Genomic DNA, 21218 nt, shown 5'->3' on the forward strand with positions numbered 1-21218 from the left:
GTGTTTTTCGAAGAGTTTCTCGTTATTTCAACATAACTGACGTTGCTACTTCACCCTTACCAATGTTAAGTACCATAGTTTGTTTTGGCAGCTTATTGCAGTACCGGCCTTTTGTTCTGTTTCCACTATGGTGGTCTTTAGTTTTGGAAGCGATTGTCCTGCCGAGGTATCGGCAGCCATTTTGGGTTATGTTCACTTCGGTAAATTTTCAAGTTAATAACTACTTAGTAGATTGTTCAAGGGAATTGTTTTTTGGCAATTATGATCCATATTGCTTCTCTCTGGGATTTCAGTTTATCGACGTTTACCCCTAAAAAAAATTCCCCTTTCTTTCCTTTCAATAGACTTACAGTATTCCTTTAGTAAAGTAATGAGACAGTCTAGTGGTTAATGATAATAACTGATGGCCTCGGTAAGCCATAGAGTCATTGTCATTTTGTGTCTGTGTTGCCTTCAGGTTATCTAATGCCTCTAACTTCAGATTGTTCACATTTAGGTTTTTTAGCATTTCTAAAGATGTATTCTTCTGGATTTGTAATAACTACTTAAGGGATTTTGACGAAGGAAAAATCTATTTCTGGGGAGAGACCTGTGACGCCCGGTGAAAGTCCTTCTTTCCTAATATAAATCTTCCAAATATACTAGAGAAAGATAAAAGCATGGAATGCAGAGGTTACAACCCTCGCACGAGCACCTTGTTGGTGTCGTATATCTAACAAGGGCGTTTGTAAAACACTATTCACAGGCTGTCTTCCATTTAGATAATCCCTTCATCAAAGGGGGAGGGCCGTGACAGGCCCTAGAGAATACAGTTGGGTTACCCTACCGACACCTACCACTAGCGCTCACCAGGTCATCCTTCTGAATTTGGACTTACGAGCAAGTTGAGATTGGTTTTGCACAGTGTTTTTCGAAGAGTTTCTCGTTATTTCAACATAACTGACGTTGCTACTTCACCCTTACCAATGTTAAGTACCATAGTTTGTTTTGGCAGCTTATTGCAGTACCGGCCTTTTGTTCTGTTTCCACTATGGTGGTCTTTAGTTTTGGAAGCGATTGTCCTGCCGAGGTATCGGCAGCCATTTTGGGTTATGTTCACTTCGGTAAATTTTCAAGTTAATAACTACTTAATAGATTGTTCAAGGGAATTGTTTTTTGGCAATTATGATCCATATTCGGTGTCCCCTCAAAGGTCGAGACCCACCCTAAGCTACCATGGTCGATTCTTGTGCATCTGGGGTGCTTTGGATGAGAGAGATTCTCAGATCGCCGGTACAAAGAATTCCCTTCGCTCCAGGCCTCTCTCAAAGAATATGAAGATAAGTGTAAAGTAAGAATGGTGTGAGATAGTTGAAGGAAATATCTGATTTTTTATTTAACCCTTTTATGTCCATTTACCTTTTTACTGCATTTAAATTAATTATCAGGTAAATTAATAAGGTCATATATTTAATAATTTTGATGCCTCTCTCAGAGGTAATCAAGGTTATTACATGGTCTAACTACAGTATATTATGCAAAAGATTTGAGTTAAAGAAACTGAGTCAAGGATAATTGGTTGAAACATACACTAAGGTGATCTACTCTTGTAGTTATTTAAGGGGTTGCTGTGGCCTGATTGGTAACGTCTCTGCCTGGTGATCGCCAGTCGGGGGATCGAGTCCCACTCAAACTCGTTTGTGCCATTACTGTCTGCAACCTTACTATCCTTGTGAGCTAAGGTTGGGGGGTTTGGGGGAGCCTATAGGTCTATCTGCTGAGTCATCAGCAGCCAATGCCTGGTCCTAGCTTGGGTGGAGAGGAGGCTTGGGCGCTGATCATATACTATATGGTCAGTCTCTAGGGCATTGTCCTGCTTGCTAGGGCAATGTCACTGTCCCTTGCCTCTGCCATTCATGAGCGACCTTTAAAACCTTTAAAGTGAACGATCCTTTCTAAATTTAGACCAGCTGGCAGATTTTAGAATAAATTTAAAACCCCTATGCTGCTGCTTTATTTCATGCTCTTGTGGTATTGTCGTTGCATTTAGTTATTTTTTCCAAATAATTTTGTGTACTATTCTGAGCTTAGTGTAGCGCCTGAACACTTACGGTAGTACTGGTACTGACAAACCCAGTATATATCTGTCACGAATTATCTGGACTTAAAATCGTTTATGTGGTTTATAAACCACATCACTCTAGATGTTCTCTCTAATGGCGTCGGAGTGATGGACCTCTATTTCCCCAGGTTAGGACTCTAGATATTTGTTATGGGTAAGTTCCCCTAGAAAATTAAATTCTCCTTACTTGAATATTTTCCACACACCTTTTTATAATCAACCCTCTACTTTCATATATGGCTTTCCTATCCCTACTGCATGTTAGCGAAGTCTGGAAGGGTTCATCCTCTGACAAAATTAGAGCCATTGAGATCTAAGCGGAGGCAAGGGTATAAGCAAAGTTTTTCAGATAAGGTGAAGCAAATAATTGTATTTTAGAAAGCAAAAAATTCAACAAGCCAACAATTATAGTAAACGACCATTACAACAGCCAGCCTTTTAACAATAGTTTAGACTAAGGTTAGTTTAGAATGTGCAAACCAAGCCATTGGTTACTGTGTTGCCATTGCTAGTTTGTCTCATTACTTTACTAGAGGCATAAATATTGAAAGAAAAGAAAACAGGATTTTGGTTTTGTTTTAGGTTTAGCGATAAATGTTGATAAAACCGAGCTCCCAGAGAGAAGCAATATGAACATAGGGTGAATATAATAACAAATTTTTATTACTGAAATTCTGTGTATTAAGCTTTTTAAACCTATTTCAGATGTGGGTCAGTGAAAAGTGTCCTGTGATCAGAAAGAGTTTACCTTTAAATGAGTTGTTGCAAGAGCAAGGGGTAACATTCCTTCCAGGTGAAGTATACCCAGATGAAGTACATGTAATAACCACAGACTTGAATACAAACTTCAACTTAGGCGGAAGAGAAATGTCTCATGTATTATCCAAGGAGCCTTGCTGTGGCACCCACTTATTAAATACAGGGGACATTGGCAATTTCTGCATTACTGATGTTGTAAGTATTATACTTCAAATATAGTGATTTGTGAAGAGATATGGAATTAGTATACTTAACCCTTTTACCCCCAGGCTCTTTGGAAATTTCCAACCCTTAACCCCCAGGGGGTTATTTCATTCCCAGCACATTTTGCAGTATATTATTTTCAAATTGCTCTAACAGCCTTAATTTTTGTCATAGAGAGGTCAGGTTGGTCTCATTCTCTTGGAAAATGCCTGAATTTTTTCAAAAAATTATCAAAAATATGAAAAATAAATTTTTTATAGCATTTTTTTGCAAGGACGTACCGGTACGTCCATGGGGGTAAAGAGATGGGTTTTGTGAAACGTACCAGTACGTCCTTTGGGGGTAAAAGGGTTAACCATATTCATCTACAAATGGTTAGTTCCCAAGCCTGTAAACCACAAAATGTTAAGAATATTTGTCAAGCTAAAGGTACTAAGATAATATAAGTTCAGTTACAGGAATGCTATAATAGAATATTTTCACAAGTAACCTATCGACAAAATACAATCTCAAAAACTCGTACTTATCAGTTGTAACTCAGCAGTGAGGTAGTTTCCACTCATAAAAATACAGTAGTATTTTTTCAATTCACTTAACATATTTTTTTCAGTGAAACCTCTATAATTTGTATGATTAAGAGAGCAGTAATGTCAAAATTTTCCCAATTTATATTTTTATTTTCCTTTTTTGAATGCATATGATCTCAAACACACTTGCCATGAAATTTGTTCACAATTTTAGCACTGGAAATCTGTTTTCTATGCAGTTGTTACAATCTTATTGCATATATCAGGGAAAATATTTTTCATTCTGATTTTCTTTGATTTGTGTGAAGGCAGAGATGGACATATATTGAAATTTATCAAGCTTTTTAGTGGGCGAATGAATGCCAAAATGTGTACTACACAATGAACTACTAACTGGGTACTAATTATACTAACTACTGTTAAATGAATTACCTGCACTCTATCAGAGTTGTTGGCTATTATATGCACTGTACATCAGGCCTTTCTTATTATCTGGATTTCGTAACTTATATGAAAACCAGACCCCTAATATGTCTTCCTTCTATGTGATGGTTACATTTATTTTTTTTTTCATTCTACCTTTCCACTTCATCTAACACTCCTTCACCCCATCATTTAATTTGTTGCTAACCATGACTCTTGAAAAGCTTCTATTCATTACCTCAAACTTATATCCTAGTTAACTTTTCATTTTTATGATTAATCTATCATCTTTGAATTGAATGATTGGATGAATTGAGGTACATATTTTCTTACATTACCAGCTCAGCTCAGCCAAAGATTTGTAATCTATTTTAGTTGCCTTCATCCCTATCATACTTGGCTATTTATGTTCCATATACAAGTTTTAAACCAATTTAGTGCCACTAGATGTATTCTATGTCCAGATATTTCTATTCCAAGATTCCTCACGTCACAGAGATGTTGACTATTCGATGACGGAATTGTAGATGGCAGTTGGGTGCAAGATGATGCACAGGTAGACTGGTCCCCAGCTGTAGCATGCATTTTGTTACTCTATGTGATGATGATATAGAAATGATGTCACCTTATAGTAGGTGGTTTTCAGCATTGGAGGTGGTGTGTTCAAGTTTAAGAGCCCGGAACTCAATGGTCACTTATATACAGAGTCCTTGTTTTGTATGTTGATACACTTGCCCTTGAACAGGAAGACAATATTTCTTTGGTACTTATGCTAGTTGGATTCCCTGTGTTAGTTTTTCACAGGAAATTCCTTGGAGACCTCACAGCAGATTATCCCCTAAAAACTATTATTTTTTCATACAGAAAGCAAGTGGTGTGGGCCTACGCACTATCCGTGCTGTGTGTGGTGAAAATGCAGCAGTTGCTGAAGCAAATGCAGAGGTAGCAGTATCTCAGCTTGAAAAATGGGAGCTAAAAGTTCAGTCAGAAATTACAGGAAACAATCCAAAAAGGTATGATTTTATAATTATCATGAATAAAATGTTTATCACCAAGTTATAAATGGCCGAATTCCTTTTGTTCCTATAAAAATACAAATCATTGTCCTTTAAGTAGGGAATATGTTTTCAGCGTGAAAATGGATAGCCGTTGAATTGTTCAACTAGCGATTAAGTTGCAGGTGGGAGCTCGGGCAATGAGCCCCACCCCACTTCTGTCTTCAGCTGCATCAAGTATGGACATACTGATTCACCCTTTAGCAAACTTTCCATTTTCTTTTTCTTTCAGGAAGTAAATGCTGGCTGTTGATTGTGAGGAAAGACACTCAATTGTGGAAAGATAGAGTTTACATCCATTTTTGTTGTTAAATCGGTTGTAGATCCACACACTCCTTGTGCTATGGGCATGAGTGTTTGCAGTCATCTCTAGGTGTCGAGTGTAGGTTGTGGCCTCCTTGCTATAGCAGGCATATGCTTTGAGGGGGAAGAAGAGACTTTTGTTTCTGCCTTTGGTACATTGGGTGCATCTGCTATCGCTGTTCCTGCGCTTGCTCCCATAGCTCATACGCCGGGGAGTGTGTGGCAGGAACGAGGAGCCATCGGACCTAAGTTGGTGGACTTTCAGGTGCTGATGGCATATGGGATTCCTCCTGTTGTTTGCCACACCCTGTCGAAGATGGGAGGCTCTTCTCCATTTGTGCTACCGCTGACTACGAGTATGACCTAAGGAAGGTTTTGGCTACCTTAGTTCTTTCAGATAGGCTCCCCAGTGCTAGTGTCTCCTTGATGATACCATTGGTAAAGGGTATGTCACTGTGTCCTCACTCTCAGTGATCTTGGTGAGTGACATGGCCTCTCTACCTTAGTCTCCACCCTAAGAGGTGTAGGACTGCCTTAGTCTAGTGCTAGGACATATGGCAAAACTTTCTGGCAGGGCATGACCCCAGATTTTAGCTCCATCCCATCTCTACATGAAGCATGGAATGGCACGGAGAGAAGAGGCCTTTTGCCCCATGAGGGCTCTGCAGTGGTATCTGAAGACGACCCTTCACCCTAGAACTGAGTGTCAGCAACTCTTCCTTTGCATGGACAGTATCAAGAAAGGTGTTTACAACACAATCCCTTTTGGACTCATTCATCAGTTCGGCTTTTTCCAAAAAAAAAAAGAGAGAGAGAGAGAGAGAGAGAGAGAGAGAGAGAGAGAGAGAGAGAGAGAGAGAGAGAGAGAGAGAGATTGAGAGTGAGAGTGAGAGTGAGAGTGAGAGTGTGTGTGTGTGTGTGTGTGTTTTCTTTGTAAACCAGTAATACAGGTCATATATAGTACTGTATATTATTTGATTGATACTATTTGTTGAGGATTTAATGTTTACATTGTAGTTTTAAAAGTAATCAGTATCATGCATATAAGCGTATATTTCTTCATAAATGTTTAAAGTGAGTAACAATGTCGTTTGGATGTACTGTGTTTATAATTTCTTGCCATTTATAATGTTTGTAAATTTTACTGAATTTCATTGAGAAAATGGTAAACATTTTAGGATAGAATATTACATATTTAACATTGCACATTCAGTAATTATATTCCAGTGTTGGTGGGGTATATCCTTTAAATTCTGTAGGAAGTTTGTTTTATACACATCTTTAGTTTTTCATTCTCCTAATTTTACAACCATTTATTAGAAATAGAATCTCATAAGTAGTAATAAGTTATTAACTGTATCAAATACTGCTTCATACAGCATTATGTATACTATATTTCAGAATAGCAAATACTGCTAAGGACTTGCTGGCTTGGCGTAATACCTTTGAATCACAGCCACTGCCATACTTAGTGAGATCAAAAATGAACAGCACTCTAGATGATCTTGCTAGGCTCATGAGAAATGCTTTAAGGGGAGATGCAAATAAACAGGTAACAAATTTACTTTTTATTCTTGATGAAGTGAAGTTATCATTTATGTCACCAAATTTGATGCAATTAGAAGTATTTTTCTGATTTGTAGATGACATTGTGTTCTAATTTCCAGATGGCTGTAGAAATGGAAGAAATTTTAAGAGAGCAACCTCATGGGCCTGTTATTCACCTATTGGAAACAGATTTTGGTACAAGCAAAGCTATGCTAATTAAAGCATCAAAATTTTGTAAACAAAGACCTCTTCTTGTTTTGGCTAAAGCTGAAGGAACTGTCGTCGCAAGAGCAACGTTAACGCAGGTAAAGTTCTGTCAATATGAATTATACCCTTTTGAATAACACGTACAAGAAGGAAGCAAATAATTATCTATTAATAATTAACTGGACAAATTAAAGAAAAAGTTTTCAAAAGAAATATTCTGCAGTATTACTACTGCATGTCATACGTACATTCAAATCTTTATCATTCTAGAGATGAATAAGTACTTCTGATTATTTAAGAACAATACATTTTGAAGAATAACAGTGTAAGAAAGTAAATGCATTTAGAGTTGTTTGATCCCTTTTTGATGTGTGCTTGCATAAAATACTAGATTTAAGAAATATATTTTATGTTTTTTTCTCACCGTCTTGTCATTTTTCTGCAAGATTACGGTACTTGAAATTAAGGAAAAATTGAATAAAAATTCATTGGCTGACTACCCAGGTGATTATTTTTTGGGAAGAAATTTTTCAAGGGATTATATGAAAACCAAACTATGGATGTTGATTAAACTTGGTGAAATCATTCTTGTTCCAACACGAAGTACTTACCTCGAACTACTTTCTTAGGAGTATCTGGGATCTCCTCCCATCTGACCAGAATTTTGTGTAGTTTACCCTACTCCCGTTTTCTATGTGGGGCAATGGCGGAGTGATACGCACCCAGAGGCGACCCGGGGTCAAAGAGCATGCTTGCTCAGGTCTCGCTCTCCATTAAGTTTCTGGTCGCGTCGGCGTTAACACCCCGACGCTCTCTCTTAACCCATTGCGACCCTTTGTGTCCCCGATCCCTTTATGTCTCACGTGGTCCCTTTGTGTGTTTCCCTATCCTTTCCCTCTGTGTTCCTGAGTCTCGTGGTGTATTACTAGTGTGTTATGGAGCATCCCCGTCGTTGCCCTGGGCCTGTGGCCGGAAAATCATGTGGCGCTTTCCTCTCTAAGCTCGAAGTTGATCCGCACTCCTTGTGTTTGTCGTGTAGGGGCAGTGTGTGTTCCCCTACAGCCACGTGTCCGGAGTGCAAGTCCTGGAATGAAGTGCAGTGGGTGCGATACGGCACTAAGAAGAAGAAGGCTTCTCGTCGGTCCCCTAGGAAGTCCAGCGTCTCTTCGCCCCTCGCTTCGCCCGGCGTCCCGTCGAACAGAGTCTCTCTGCCGTCTTCCCCTACCCAGAGTAGGGGTCGAGGTAAGTCTGTTGCGGGGAAGCGGCCTGTGGCCCTTCCCCAGGAGTCTTATTTACCGGACAGTGGGATTATGTCTTCAGTTCAGGCAAGTGGGGGGCCTGAGGGGAGGGCAGGTGAGTATCCGGAGGACGGAGCCCTGGTGAAAGCAGGTCCCGTCTCTTCGGAAGATCCGATGTGGGGAAAAACGGTAACAGTCTCTTCTCCCGTCTTGTGGGCAGGTTTTTCAGGTGCGTCAGCAGCCGAGGGTGCCGCCGAGAAGGACGACTCGCCGCCATCAGACACCCTCGGGTGGGCGCTTCCAAAGACGCCCTCGGTTGGGCGCCTCCGAAGACGCCCTTCAGATCGCCCGAGGACAGAAGAGGACTTTGAGACCTGCTGGTTCCTCAGCGAGGAGCTCCCCCACTCCCCCGCTCCCCTCCAACGCCTTCAACTACGTTCCCGGCGGACTTCATGGAGCCTTCTTCGCCGGCCGAACCCCATGCAGATCCACTAGCAACGCGGCAAATCTCAGCCCCTCCAACGAGGTCCTACAGGTCTTCGGGCTCCTCGGTAGAGGCCTACTCTTACTCGTCGGAAGACGGAGCCCTGAGGGACCATAGGAGACGACGAGATAGGTCCCGCAGGAGAAGATCTTGATCGCGCTCCTATTCACGCTCTCGCCACGGGAGGAGACGTTCCAGGTCCCCCAGGAGGAAGTTCAGAAGTCTTTCGCCAGAAGAGGAATGGGTATGAGTCTCTATTCCCCGCAGCCAACTCCTGGGGGTTGCAGCAGTCGCGGGCACCTCGGGATGGCGTCCCAGGCCCCGCTCACCAGTAGGCTTTGTCGACGAAAGGAGGTATGACCGGCGGGGGGACTTGTCTCATCAGGCACCAAGGGACAGGCATAAGTCCGCGAAGGTTCAAACTCCACCCGCCCAGCGGGGAGAGTCGCCCCTTCGGTCTGGCAGCCGTGTCCCAGCCTCTAAATTGTCGATGAGTCGTCCAGAACGGGAGAAACACCTTTCATCGACGGGCAAGCCCGCAGACCCATGGTCCATCGGAAGAAGAGATAGGACCAGGACGGAGTCCTCCGTTCCAGCGGCGATGCCCGTCCTACTACCTGAAGCGAAATAACTGGACCACTCCAGGAGGATGCCTCCTCCCCGTGCGGCTCCCCCCATCGGAGGTCCTTCGTCACGAGAGCTGAGGCCCCCATCGTAGAAGGTAGAAGACGGAGAAGAAGGTTTGCCAGCGGAGGTTTCCGCATACAGGAGTGTGATAGGCCTCATCCGGCGGCACCATAGGCTGGACGAACCTGAGCCCTCTACTAACGAGGTCTGGCTCTCGAGCCTCAACAGATTGGTGGATGCGCCTGTGCATCAGAGGCCCTCGCTAGCCCTCCCTTTGGCAAGGGATGTGAAGCTGGGATTGGTGCACGTTAGCAAGGTCGTGGCCAACCATGCTGAAGCCCCCAAGAACCAGAGCGCGTCTAGACTTCTCCAGGCCCTGAAGACGCAGTCCTGGTTCTACCTCCCTGAAGGACACCGCGCGGGGGCCTGCGCAGTAGAACCAGCAGTCGCCATCTTGGGACAGGGTGCAGCGGAGGAGAGAGCTACCACGGCACCGGTTTGTTTCTCCCCCGCGGAGACTGCCAAGATGGAGGAGCTGTCTAGGGACTTGATCCACGTATCATTGCGGCTGGATTGGTGGGCCTCCACGCTGGTAGGATTCCAGTCCGCACATGACCTCGCAATTCCGGAAAATCAGGCCTTGCTGAAGGAGGTGATTAGCTCGGGAGGTAAGGCCCTGAAGTTCCTTTCCCATCAGTCGATAACGCAAACCGCCAACTGGATTCTGAGGAAGAGAGACACAGTGCTCAGCAGGCTTGTAAGGAGGCTCCCCGACAGGGAAGTGAGGTCCCTGAGGAGCCTTCCACTGTGGGACGAGTCGGTTTTCCACCTCAAGGAAGTGGAAGAGACGGTGGAGAGGGTGAGGAAACTGAAGGGTGTGGCGGAACCCAGGCGCCTCCGGCAAGAAGACCTACCCATAGAAGAGCTGCGTCTGACGTCCCTCCCCCTCCTCGCGCCTCACCTAACCAGCCCAGGAGGGACGCCCCTTCTGCATCCTGGCAGCAACCCTCGCAGTCCTTCCATAGGGGAACGTCGGGTGCGCAGTCAGCATTTAGGCCCTCCTATTCAGCAGCCAGAAGAGGTCAATCGGGCCGCGCCTCTCGAAGGAGATAGGGAGAGAGGTCCCCTACTCCTGCCGAAGCCTCAGGTGGGGGGATGCATCAAACATTTTTTGCAAGCATGGCGGGACCACAGATTGGACCCGTGGACCGTGACAGTCCTGAAAGAAGGGTACAGGTTGCCCTTCCTGGTGGACCCCCCACCTCTGATACCAGATCAACAGGCGGAATGGTTGGCACCGAAGGACCCCTTGAGAAGGACGGCCCTATAAGAAGAGGTCTCTGCTATGCTGGCAAAAGGGGCAATGGAACCAGTCAAGGACCCAGGTCCAGGGTTCTACAGCACACTCTTCCTGGTGGAGAAAGCGACAGGGGGCTGGAGACCGGTCATAGACCTCTCGGCCCTCAACAGGTTCATGTGCAAGACCGACTTCAAGATGGACACTTCGAAGTCGGTCCTAGCGGCCTTGAAGGAAGGAGACTTCATGATGTCCATAGACCTCAAAGACGCATACTTCCAGGTCCCTGTCCACCCCTCCAGCAGGAAGTACCTAAGGGTGAAATGGGGTACCCAAACGTTGCAGTTCAAGACCCTCTGCTTCGGTCTGTCCACAGCCCCTCAGGTCTTCACGAGGATCTTCACGACAGTCTCAGCCTGGGCGCACGAACAGGGCATCCGCCTGATTCGGTATCTGGCCGACTAGTTGTTGCTTTCAGCCTCAGAGGAAACACTGAGGGGGCAAGGCGCGAAGCTCCTAGAGTTCTGCAACGTCCTGGGTATCACCATCAACCTGAAGAAGTCCCAATTGATACCCTCTACCAGGATGACCTACCTCGGGATGGTCCTGGACTCCCGGTTGGCGGGAGCATTCCCTTTCGCGGAAAGACTGGACAACCTGAGTCGGATCCTACGACCCTTCCTGTCGGGTCAGCCCAGGAGAGCCTAGGACTGGCAGAGACTAATAGGTCACCTCATGTCATTGGAGAAGCTAGTCCCACAGGGGAGACTCAAACTCAGGGGAGTACAGTGGAATCTGAAGGAGGGTTGAAACCAGAGAGACTCCCCACACAAGGTGGTCCCGATGTCCCCGGAAACGAAAGAGGTCCTCGAGTGGTGGCACGACGCTTCGAACACCCTCAAGGGGATGCCCTTCGTGGCCGATCCTCCGGAGATGCTCCTGTTCACGGACGCATCAAAGGAGGGTTGGGGTGCTCATCTCCTCGACAGCACAGCGAGAGGAAGGTGGGAAACCGAGGAGAAGAACCTGCACATCAATGTGCTGGAAATGATGGCAGTGCAAAGGGCATGCCTAGAGTTCGTTCAGAAGCTCCGGGGAAACACCGTGGCACTGATGTGCGACAACGCCACGGTGGTGGCCTACATAAAGAAACAAGGAGGACTAAAATCAAGGGAGTTGTGCGGCCTCACATTGGAGTTCCTAGAATGGGCCGAAAGGGAGCAGATCAAGATCTCGGCCAGGTTCATTCCAGGGAAGAGGAACGTCCTGGCCGACGGCCTCAGCAGAATAGGTCAAGTGGTGGGGTCTGAGTGGTCCCTGCACCCAGAATTGGCCAAGACTCTGATTCGGAAATGGGCTCGCCAGTAATAGACCTCTTCGCCACCAGACTGAACGCACAGCTACCCGTGTTTTGTTCTCCTGTGCTAGACCCAGGAGCGGCGTTCGAGGACGCCTTCCAGCATCCTTGGGACAACCTCGACTTGTACACCTTCCCTCCCTTCGGAATGCTCAGACAAGTCCTCAACAGGGTGAGGAGAGCGGACAACCTGTGGATGACTTTGGTAGCGCCCTGGTGGCCGGAGAGAGAGTGGTTCGCGGATCTAAAGGAACTGGCGCTCCTTCCACCTTGGCCCCTTCCGGACAGGTCAGACCTTCTCCGGCAACCACACTTTCAAAGGTTCCACGAAAACCCTCGGTCCCTCTGTCTTCACGCGTGGAGGTTATCGAGCGTCTTCTGAGGAAGGAAGGGTATTCAGCGAAGACCGCAACGAGGATGTCGGGTTACCTGAGACGGTCGTCAGCCGCGGTGTACCAAGCTAAATGGGTGACCTTCGCAAAGAACATCAACCCGTTGAAAGCCTCCATCCCGGAGATAGCTGACTTCTTAGTCTATCTCAGGGACGAGGTAAAGATGTCTATTCCTGCCATTAAAGGAGTCCGAGCCACCCTAGGACAGGTCTTCCTCCTGAAGGGCATCGACCTAGGTTCCTCCAGACACATCTCGATGCTCATCAAGAGCTTCGAGCAATTATGCCATCCTCACCAAATTTCAATCTGTATTTTATCCTTGCTGCTTTATGCTTGTCTGATTCATCTATCTTAGCTACCCCTCTCTTTTTAGTAATAACATACACCAGGTACTAAAACCTTATCTTCACTTTATTTCATTTGTTTTTGGTCTTTTGTGTTAGTGCTTGTGAGCTGTAATGCTGCTCCAAATCGTAGGTTTTCTAACTGATGTTTACAAATACTATACCGGTATGTATACTAATGTACCCTTATATAAGAGGTTAGGACAAGAACTCCTAATCTTTCGGCCCAAACTAAGGTACATTCCTTTTGCTTAAAACTATACGGGACAGTGGTGAGAGAGACTGACCTAGTGCTGGATGACAGCATGTCCTGTAGACTATATACAGTATGTTATATAAAAAATAAATATTTAGAAGCATTTCATTTTATTGTTATTTCAGAATTGCTCTAAAACTTTTTCAATTATAAATATGGTTTTAACAGATGCTTAGTCTTTATGAAAATCAATCCAGGGTAATTAAAGAAAAATTATGAAAAACTTGAAAACCTGGTTTAGGTGCTGTAGGATACAATTCTTGGTATACTGTATTGACAAAATATTTAAATCTTTTTTTTCTAAAGTAGAAATAGGTTGAGTGATTGATCTTTTATTCCTCCATCGCTGTCCTACTGTGCTAACTATTTCAAAGCTCTGACTTCAAAAATGTCAAAAGTTATTCAAGGACAAAGTGCGGAGAAAATATTATTAACAAAAATAGTAAATGTGGAATTATATTACTATTACACCTAGTATCAATTTTTTTCAGTGTAAATCCTTAGCCCTCCTTTCTAAAAATTTTCTGGCCTATAGTATTTAGTGTTTTATTGATATTCTGATATCAATTCACTCAGCATTTATGATAATGCGTATGCAATTAACCCTTTTACCCCCAAAGGACGTACTGGTACGTTTCACAAAAGCCATCCCTTTACCCCCATGGACGTACCGGTACGTCCTTGCAAAAAATGCTATAAAAAATCTTTTTTTCATATTTTTGATAATTTTTTGAGAAAATTCAGGCATTTTCCAAGTGAATGAGACCAACATGACCTCTCTATGACAAAAATTAAGGCTGTTAGAGCAATTTAAAAAAAATATACTGCAAAATGTGCTGGGAAAAAAAATAACCCCCTGGGGGTTAAGGGTTGGAAATTTCCAAATAGCCTGGGGGTAAAAGGGTTAAGTATATCATTATGTAGATTAATTTGTCTTAAATTTCAGGTGGAAGTCAACAATGGAGCATCTGCAGCTGATTGGTTAACTTGTGTTCAAAACATTTTAGGTGGTATAGTTAAAGCACCTCGTGGTCAAGACTCGCAACTAGTCTGTAACTTCCGGGGAGATCTCATGAATCCGGTAGATATGGAAAAACTGAAGGATGCAATTTCTGAATCTAGGATATATATTGAAAAGTATTTATAATTTATTTTTGTGTAACAAAGATTGTTTGATATTTGTGTTCTTCACAAGAATATTAGAAACAATCTGCAAAGTATTTCAGGTGTGAAATAATTTTTTATTTGGTTGAATTGTTAAATACTTGAGCTTAAAATTGTATATAATGTAAATTAATTTGTGAAATATAAAACTGATTTTGACATTGGAAAAATCTATTTTTGGGTGAGATAGCCATGTCGTCCTGATGGAAGTTTCTCATTAGCAGCTTCTACTTGGGATATTTCTGCAAGTGATATACCAGAGAAGTTTTACCTTAGAGGTATTAACAGAGTAATGACCTCTGGGGCGAATATCCCAAGAGATATTGTGTATAAATCAGGGACGTGTTAATAACAAGCCATGGCTATCCTTCCCCGCATAGTGTTAACCTTGTCTCGAAGTATAAGGTAGAGGGAAGGACATAGGCAAGTCAGCTGTTACAACTCCTGATCTCAATGTGCTACAACTAACACGTTTCCTTTTGAACCATTCCAGGAGCAGCCATCGCATGACGCGAGGTCCCACACTGAGAATTAGGAGGGGATGGAAAGTAACGGGTGGGCCATCAGAACGACATGGCTATCTCACCCAAAAATAGATTTTTCCTATGTCAAAATCTGTTTTTTTGGCGCGAGCCATGTCGTCCTGATGGAAGTGTACCAGAGAATTATTATTCTCAGTTGTGGCCAGGAATTTTAACCTTTTACACATCATAGACATAATCACAATTCCTGTAGCATTAGTAACTATGGTACAAAGCTATGGAGCAAGCGATATGTTTGTAAAAAGTAGGTGCAAAGGAAATCAAGGTCACAGTCCCACTCACTGTGGAGAAGATCTTTGTCTCCAGAAGATGAAAAGACCGAAGTCTATAAAAGGAGGATTAAAAATGGAGGTACATTACTTTTATTTAGTACAGTACAGTAGGTCCTATGAAAGGTAAATGCAAAAATGAACAGCAAGTTTTTATTGTTTCCAAAAATTGCATAAATGTAACATTAATCAATTGTAACATTATATGCAGTAGATATATACAGAAAACCAGAGTTTTATGACCCCAAAATTATGTAACAGAGTAATAAAATAGTAACACTCACGACATACAGGGAAAAATATCACCTTTGACTCTTTATAATATTAAATAGTACATAGTAAAGAGGAACTTGAGTCCCCTTGCACAATGTAGACTGAGAAGTCCCAACCATATAGCCTATAAGAGTCCATATACAACACTTAAGAAGCTGGTTTAATCACACTACCAGCAGCCACCACGAAGTGTTTAATCTCTTCCAACTGACGTAGGTAATGTTTGAAGAACACACTTGAAGATTTCCATCCTCTGTAAGCCTATAAGCCTGCAAAGGACATAGATTGTAAAAAAATTTAAGGAAGAGGCAACCTTTCTAGGGTCATGACCCGCGGAAATACTTTCCGGGTCAGCCTTTCTGATTTAGTGGGTGAGTTTGGACCTTAGCAGTTTCAGAGAAAGGTTAGATCCTGTCTACTCCCCTTTAAAAAGATGACCGCCTTTAAAGGCCCGGCTCTTGAATAGGTAGTCTTTGAGTCTCTCTGTAGGGCACAGAGAAGGGTCCTCCTGTAGTGGAACAATTTTCCAGGGCCTCCACCGTTTTGTGGGAAGTTCATTTTTCACCAAGAATGCAGGATCTGGATAAAGGTTTACCTCTCCCGAATCTGAGAATTCAATGTGGCCATCATTCCTTGAAAGGGCCACAATCTCACTGACTCTAGCGAAGCCATAGCAAGCAAAAAGATAGACTTTTGAGTAAGATACCTCAGAGAGGCAGAGGAGTTATCTATCGAAGAGGCAAAGTGCAAGACTTTATTCAACGACCATGAAATGGCCTTGGGAGGAGCATTAGGTTTCAGTTTAGCACAAGCCTTCGGGATCTTATTGAATAGCTCGCTATTATGTTCAATATCAAAAGCATATGCGATCAGTCTAGTGAGCGCTGATTTACATGAGGCAATAGTTGTAGAAGCTAGACGTTGATCGTGTAGTGAAATAAAGAAAGAAAAGCAGAAGTCCATAGAAATAGAAGAGGGCTGATGACTTTTCACGAACGCAACCCATTTTTTCCAAGAAGGCAAATATTGTTGTTTTGTGTTATTAGACGTGTACTCTTCTATGAAGTCAATTTTTTCCCTCGCAACTCCAAATTTTCTTTGAACCACGAGGGCGAGAAAATCATTAGCTGAAGGATTTTCGTTATCCAAGAGGAAGTGAAGACAGTTGTCTGTTGAACAACCTGGGACAGCATTGGAGAGGGTAGAGGGATCTGGAGGAGTTTGAGTTCCAGAACAAGAGGATACCAATTGCTCTTGGGCCACTTGGGAGCCCCCAGAGCTGCTGTTCCCTTGAAAGTCTGCAGTTTGTTCAGTACTTTCAATAGGAGGTTGAATGGAGAAAATAGGTAGATGTGAGACCACTGTTTCCAATCCAGAGACATCGCATCCATTCCTGTCGCTTCCGGGTCCAAGTTTGATGCTACATATTGGGGAAGTTTTTTGTTGAAGCTCGTCGCAAGGAGATCAGTTTGCTGTTCCGGGACTTGCTCTTGAATGAAATAGAATGATTTTACGTCCAGAGACCATTCTGTCTCCTGAGGCTTGGATCTCGACAGGGCATCCGCTGTCAAATTGCGAACCCCTTCAAGGTGATCTGCTGAACGATGCCATTTCCTCCTTTTTGCTAAAGAGAGAATGGCTAGGATTACATGGTTGATCTGATGAGATCTGGAGCCCTGTCTGTTGACACAGTGCACTATTGTGTTGTTGTCAATGACCAATTTAACGTGTGATTTCATCTTTGAGCATAGTCTCTTCAGAGTCAGAAACACTGCCATAGCCTCCAGAACATTGATGTGAAACTTCTGTAATGCGATCAACCACTGACCCTGTAATTTCTTGTTCCGAGGTGTCCGTGTGAAAAGTCACAGAAGGAGGATGGTACTGAAGAGGGATGTCGTTTGATAGACTCTTGGCAGTGGACCATGGCTTGAGCTGCTTCCGCAGTAAGGCCGGGGTTTTGTGGCGAAGATCTCTCCAAGCATTAGATGCCTTTCTTCTCCAGGCTCTGTTGGCATCTTTGAGTGTTGCTTTCAGGATTGGTTCCGTCACGGCAGCGAACTGTAACGACTCCAAAACCCTTTCTTGTTGCTGTCTGGTGAGTACTTTTGAATGAAGAAGGCACCTGACCTAGTTTGCAATTTCCCTTCTCTTGCCTTGTGGTAGAGAGAGGGTGTGTGATTGTAGATTCCAGTGAACTCCTAGCCACATGAATTTCCGAGCTGGAGATAGCCTGGACTTCTCGAGTTTGATTTGGAAGCCCAGAGGTTGTAGGAAGTTTATAACCTCTTAGGCTGTTTGAAAACATTCTGACTTTGTTGCACCCCAGACTAACCAGTCGTCCAGGTACACCATCACCTGAAGGCATCTATTCCGAAGTTGTTTGACAATAGCCTCGACTAGTTTCGTGAAAATCCTTGGAGGTATACTGAGCCCGAAGGGCATAGCTTTGAATACTGTATGTAGGCCTTTCTTGACCGTCTTAAACCAAGGTAGGGGGAGAAGTGCCAACCTATCGGAAGATACCAATAGGCATCTGTAAGATCTATGGAGACGGTGTAGGCCGTCTGGGGTAGTAGGGTCCGTATTTGCGAGATATTCAGCATCTGGAACTTGTCGTTCAGAATGAATTTGTTTAGTGGTGAAAAGTCCAGAATAGTTCGAAGTGTTCAAATCTTTCTTGGGCACGCAGAATAGCTGCCCTTGAAAGTTCATGGATTTTGTGCTACGGATGACTCCCTTCCGGAGAAGGTCCTGAACGTAATCCTCCAAAAAGGGGGTTGTGGGTTGAAAGAACCTCTTGAACTGGGGTGGTTTGTCTCCATTTCTAGCCTAGCCCTTTTGAGACTATGCTGTGAGCCCAGGAATCGAACTCTCATTGATCCCTTAACAGCTGAAGTCGTCCCCCCTACCGGAAGCTCCTCATTGTTGTTGCGAAGGACCTGCAACTTTAGACGTCTTGTCTCTATTTCCTCATCCTCTAGATTGACCGTCTCTTCCAGACCTTCCCGTTACTGGGGACCTTCCCATGAGCTTTGGCAGGGTGAAACGTGGTGGTAGCTCTCTCGTACACCGGGTTCAAGGCTGGAGACTGTTAAAAGTACTGCTGGGGGACCATGTACACAGTCCGAGGGATGGTGGCAACTGAGGCTGTCACTACAGGAAACGATTTCCTTCCTTTTAAGTGACTTCTGGGCTTCTTTCCCTTGGGTTGAGGTCCTTCATTGGGGGTAAATTTTAATTTAGAGGATATCCCCACTTGTCAATAAGGCTCTTATTCTTCTGAGCCATTTTGTCTATGACTTCTTTAACCAGCTTCTCAGAGAAGAGATCCTTCTCCCAGATATTGGAGTCGATCAGTTTTCTAGGTTCATGTCTGATCGTAGCACCGGCTAGGACATGTTCTCTACATGCTCTTCTGGCTAGGACGAAAGCATGGAGATTCCTATGAAACATGATTAGGTGAGTTTTAGCCAAGACAGGGAAAAGATCAGATTTGGAATAACTTCCAATAAGCATCTCTAGAAAAGATTGGAAGAATATAGAGCAGAAAGTCTCTCTTTAACTTCCAGTTCTCCCTTCAATAAGGATTCAGGAATCCTCAGCAGTTTCACATTAAACTGTTTGCCTCCGGCGTCTTTAGATAGTTTTCCAACTGTGAGTGTATGTTGGGCGTCATCCTAATTGTTCGAATCGTAAGGAAGGGCTAGAGAGACAGGTTTACATTCCTCTAGCACTGGGAAGGGTCTGTTCTCCCTTACTGCTTTCAATACAGCCTCTAGGCTTTTAGAGGCAAAGGGGAAGACAGTATCTTTGGTGGCCACAAAAGTGGCCAGTTTCCTGACAAAGGCAGAAAGGGGTAGCAACTCTGTGCCTAGATAGGGTTAGGCTATGGCAGAACTATGTAGGCAAGCCTAGCCTCCTAGCGGGTGAGGGAAAGCTCTAAAGCTAGGGTGAGATGACTAGACAAGAGGAACATATTTCTGGCCTGGTTAGGGTTAGGGTTAGGCCATGAGAGAATTGTGTAGGCAAGCCTAGCCTCCTAGCAGGTGAGGGAAAGCTCAAAAGCTAGGGTGAGATGGCTAGACAAGAGGAACATAGTTCTGGTACAGTCAGGTTATGGCCTGACTAGGAAGGGCAAGGGGCAGAGAAACACCCAAGGGTGGTCTCTAAGGTGGCAAAGAGATTTCAACCATGGGAGAAAATCTCATATACCTCGGCAACGAAAGATAACCTACAAGTAGGCACACTAACAGGCACAAGAAAAGGGGAAGGAGGGGTGGTGATGGGAGACTCAGAAAATGGTCAGGCAGCATGGTAGGAAGGCCCAACAGCAACATGGAACAGCAATAGAGTCCCAAAGGGGTTGCTGTGATAGGACACAGAGGACAAGTCCTCACAGCCAGGCATAGCCTACTAAAGACTGAGAGAGAAGCCTAATGATGGTTAAGGTGACACAAGGAGGTCTACTAGTCAGCATCAAAACTGGGGTAAGATGTTCTAATGAGTAAACATAAGTAGACACAGGGAACAGGATCCCGAGACCTGTGCTGCCTCACCAAACGTATAGGCTAAGTGGAAAGTGAAAAGCAGTTACCCTAGGGTAATTGAGAACAATATCCAACTCCCAAAAGGACCTTCAAGACCGCAGCTCCCCCCCCCACCCCCACCCGGTGACAAATCGACAGCATGGGAGGCTAGACGGCCACACCCAACCCGTAAGGTTTGGTGAAAGAGACGAGTGGTGCACTAGTGAACATTTACCAAGTATGGTCGCCGGCTAGGGTAGGCTAGCCTAAGCTAATGCTGATAAAAGACACAATAAAACACCAAGGAAGGATGGGGGGGATACCATATGAATACCACACTTTAGAATAATAAAATAACATTCCTAAAGTAAATGACTTAATAACTAAAAATTTCTGAGTGTTTGACGACATGATAAAATGGCGCCGAAAGCCTGCCGGCTTCGGAATAATAAAAGCATGCAGCATAATAAAAAAAAAAAATGGGTGGAGACGCGAAATTCTCCAACACACGAAAGGGTAGATACTCAACTTGACGATGAGGAAGAAGTTGAAGCATCCATGATTAAAAAACTCAAAAAGCCAAAAAAACTAGCAGAAAATCCTCCAAGCAAACGGCAAAGATGGCGCTGCAAAGGGGAATGGATAAACAGGAAATGTGTTAGTTGTAGCACATTGAGATCGGGAGTTGTAACGGCTCACTTGCATATGTCCTTCCCTCTTCCTTATCCTTCGAGACAAGGTTAACTCTATTCGGGGTAGGATAGCCATGGCTTGGTATTAACATGTCCCTGATCTATACACGATATCTCTCGGGATATTCGCTCCAGAGGTCAGAACTCTGTTGATACCTCTAAGGTAAAATTTCTCTGGTATATCACTCGCAGAAATATCCCAAGTAGAAGCTGCCAATGAGGAACTTCCATCAGGACAACATGGCTCGAGCCCAAAAAATGGTTGATCATTTCATTAACCCATGTAGTATTATTATTCTAAACATTTACAAACATTGGCCTAACTGATCAGTAAGTGCAGTATACATACTGTACTGCATCTAATTGTAAAAGTTCAAGTACAATACAGGCCTCTGATATAATCAGAGTACAGTACAGTAATACTTTTTCTATGTATATGAAGAGAACCTTGCAGACAGTACCATTTCCTAAGTAAAGAGAGAGAGATAATAGATTAAAAAACAATTATTGCTGCAATCACTGTAACTGCTAAATTGTAGATGATCCTCATTTATAGAAAACTTCCACAACATTTGCCACTTAACACACACAAAGAAAGCTCACCTGCAGCATGTTAAACCTCACTGC

General features: G+C 43.9%; 1 protein-coding gene across 2 annotated transcripts in view; it reads left to right on the forward strand.

Annotated features, from left to right (window-relative positions):
• AlaRS-m (alanine--tRNA ligase, mitochondrial) overlaps positions 1-14445 on the forward strand; it is an 83863-nt gene extending 69418 nt beyond the window's left edge. For both annotated transcript variants that reach the window (XM_068349628.1, XM_068349627.1), the window contains exons 11-15: positions 2807-3055; positions 4879-5027; positions 6774-6924; positions 7040-7225; positions 14069-14445. In XM_068349628.1, coding sequence (XP_068205729.1) covers positions 2807-3055; positions 4879-5027; positions 6774-6924; positions 7040-7225; positions 14069-14269 — 936 coding nt within the window. In that variant the 3' untranslated portion in view covers positions 14270-14445. The remainder of the gene's footprint in view (positions 1-2806; positions 3056-4878; positions 5028-6773; positions 6925-7039; positions 7226-14068) is intronic.
• The last annotated feature ends 6773 nt before the right edge of the window (positions 14446-21218 follow it).

The sequence above is a fragment of the Palaemon carinicauda genome, chromosome 26 (genome assembly GCF_036898095.1).
Source record: "Palaemon carinicauda isolate YSFRI2023 chromosome 26, ASM3689809v2, whole genome shotgun sequence".
In the NCBI taxonomy this organism is placed as follows: domain Eukaryota; kingdom Metazoa; phylum Arthropoda; class Malacostraca; order Decapoda; family Palaemonidae; genus Palaemon; species Palaemon carinicauda.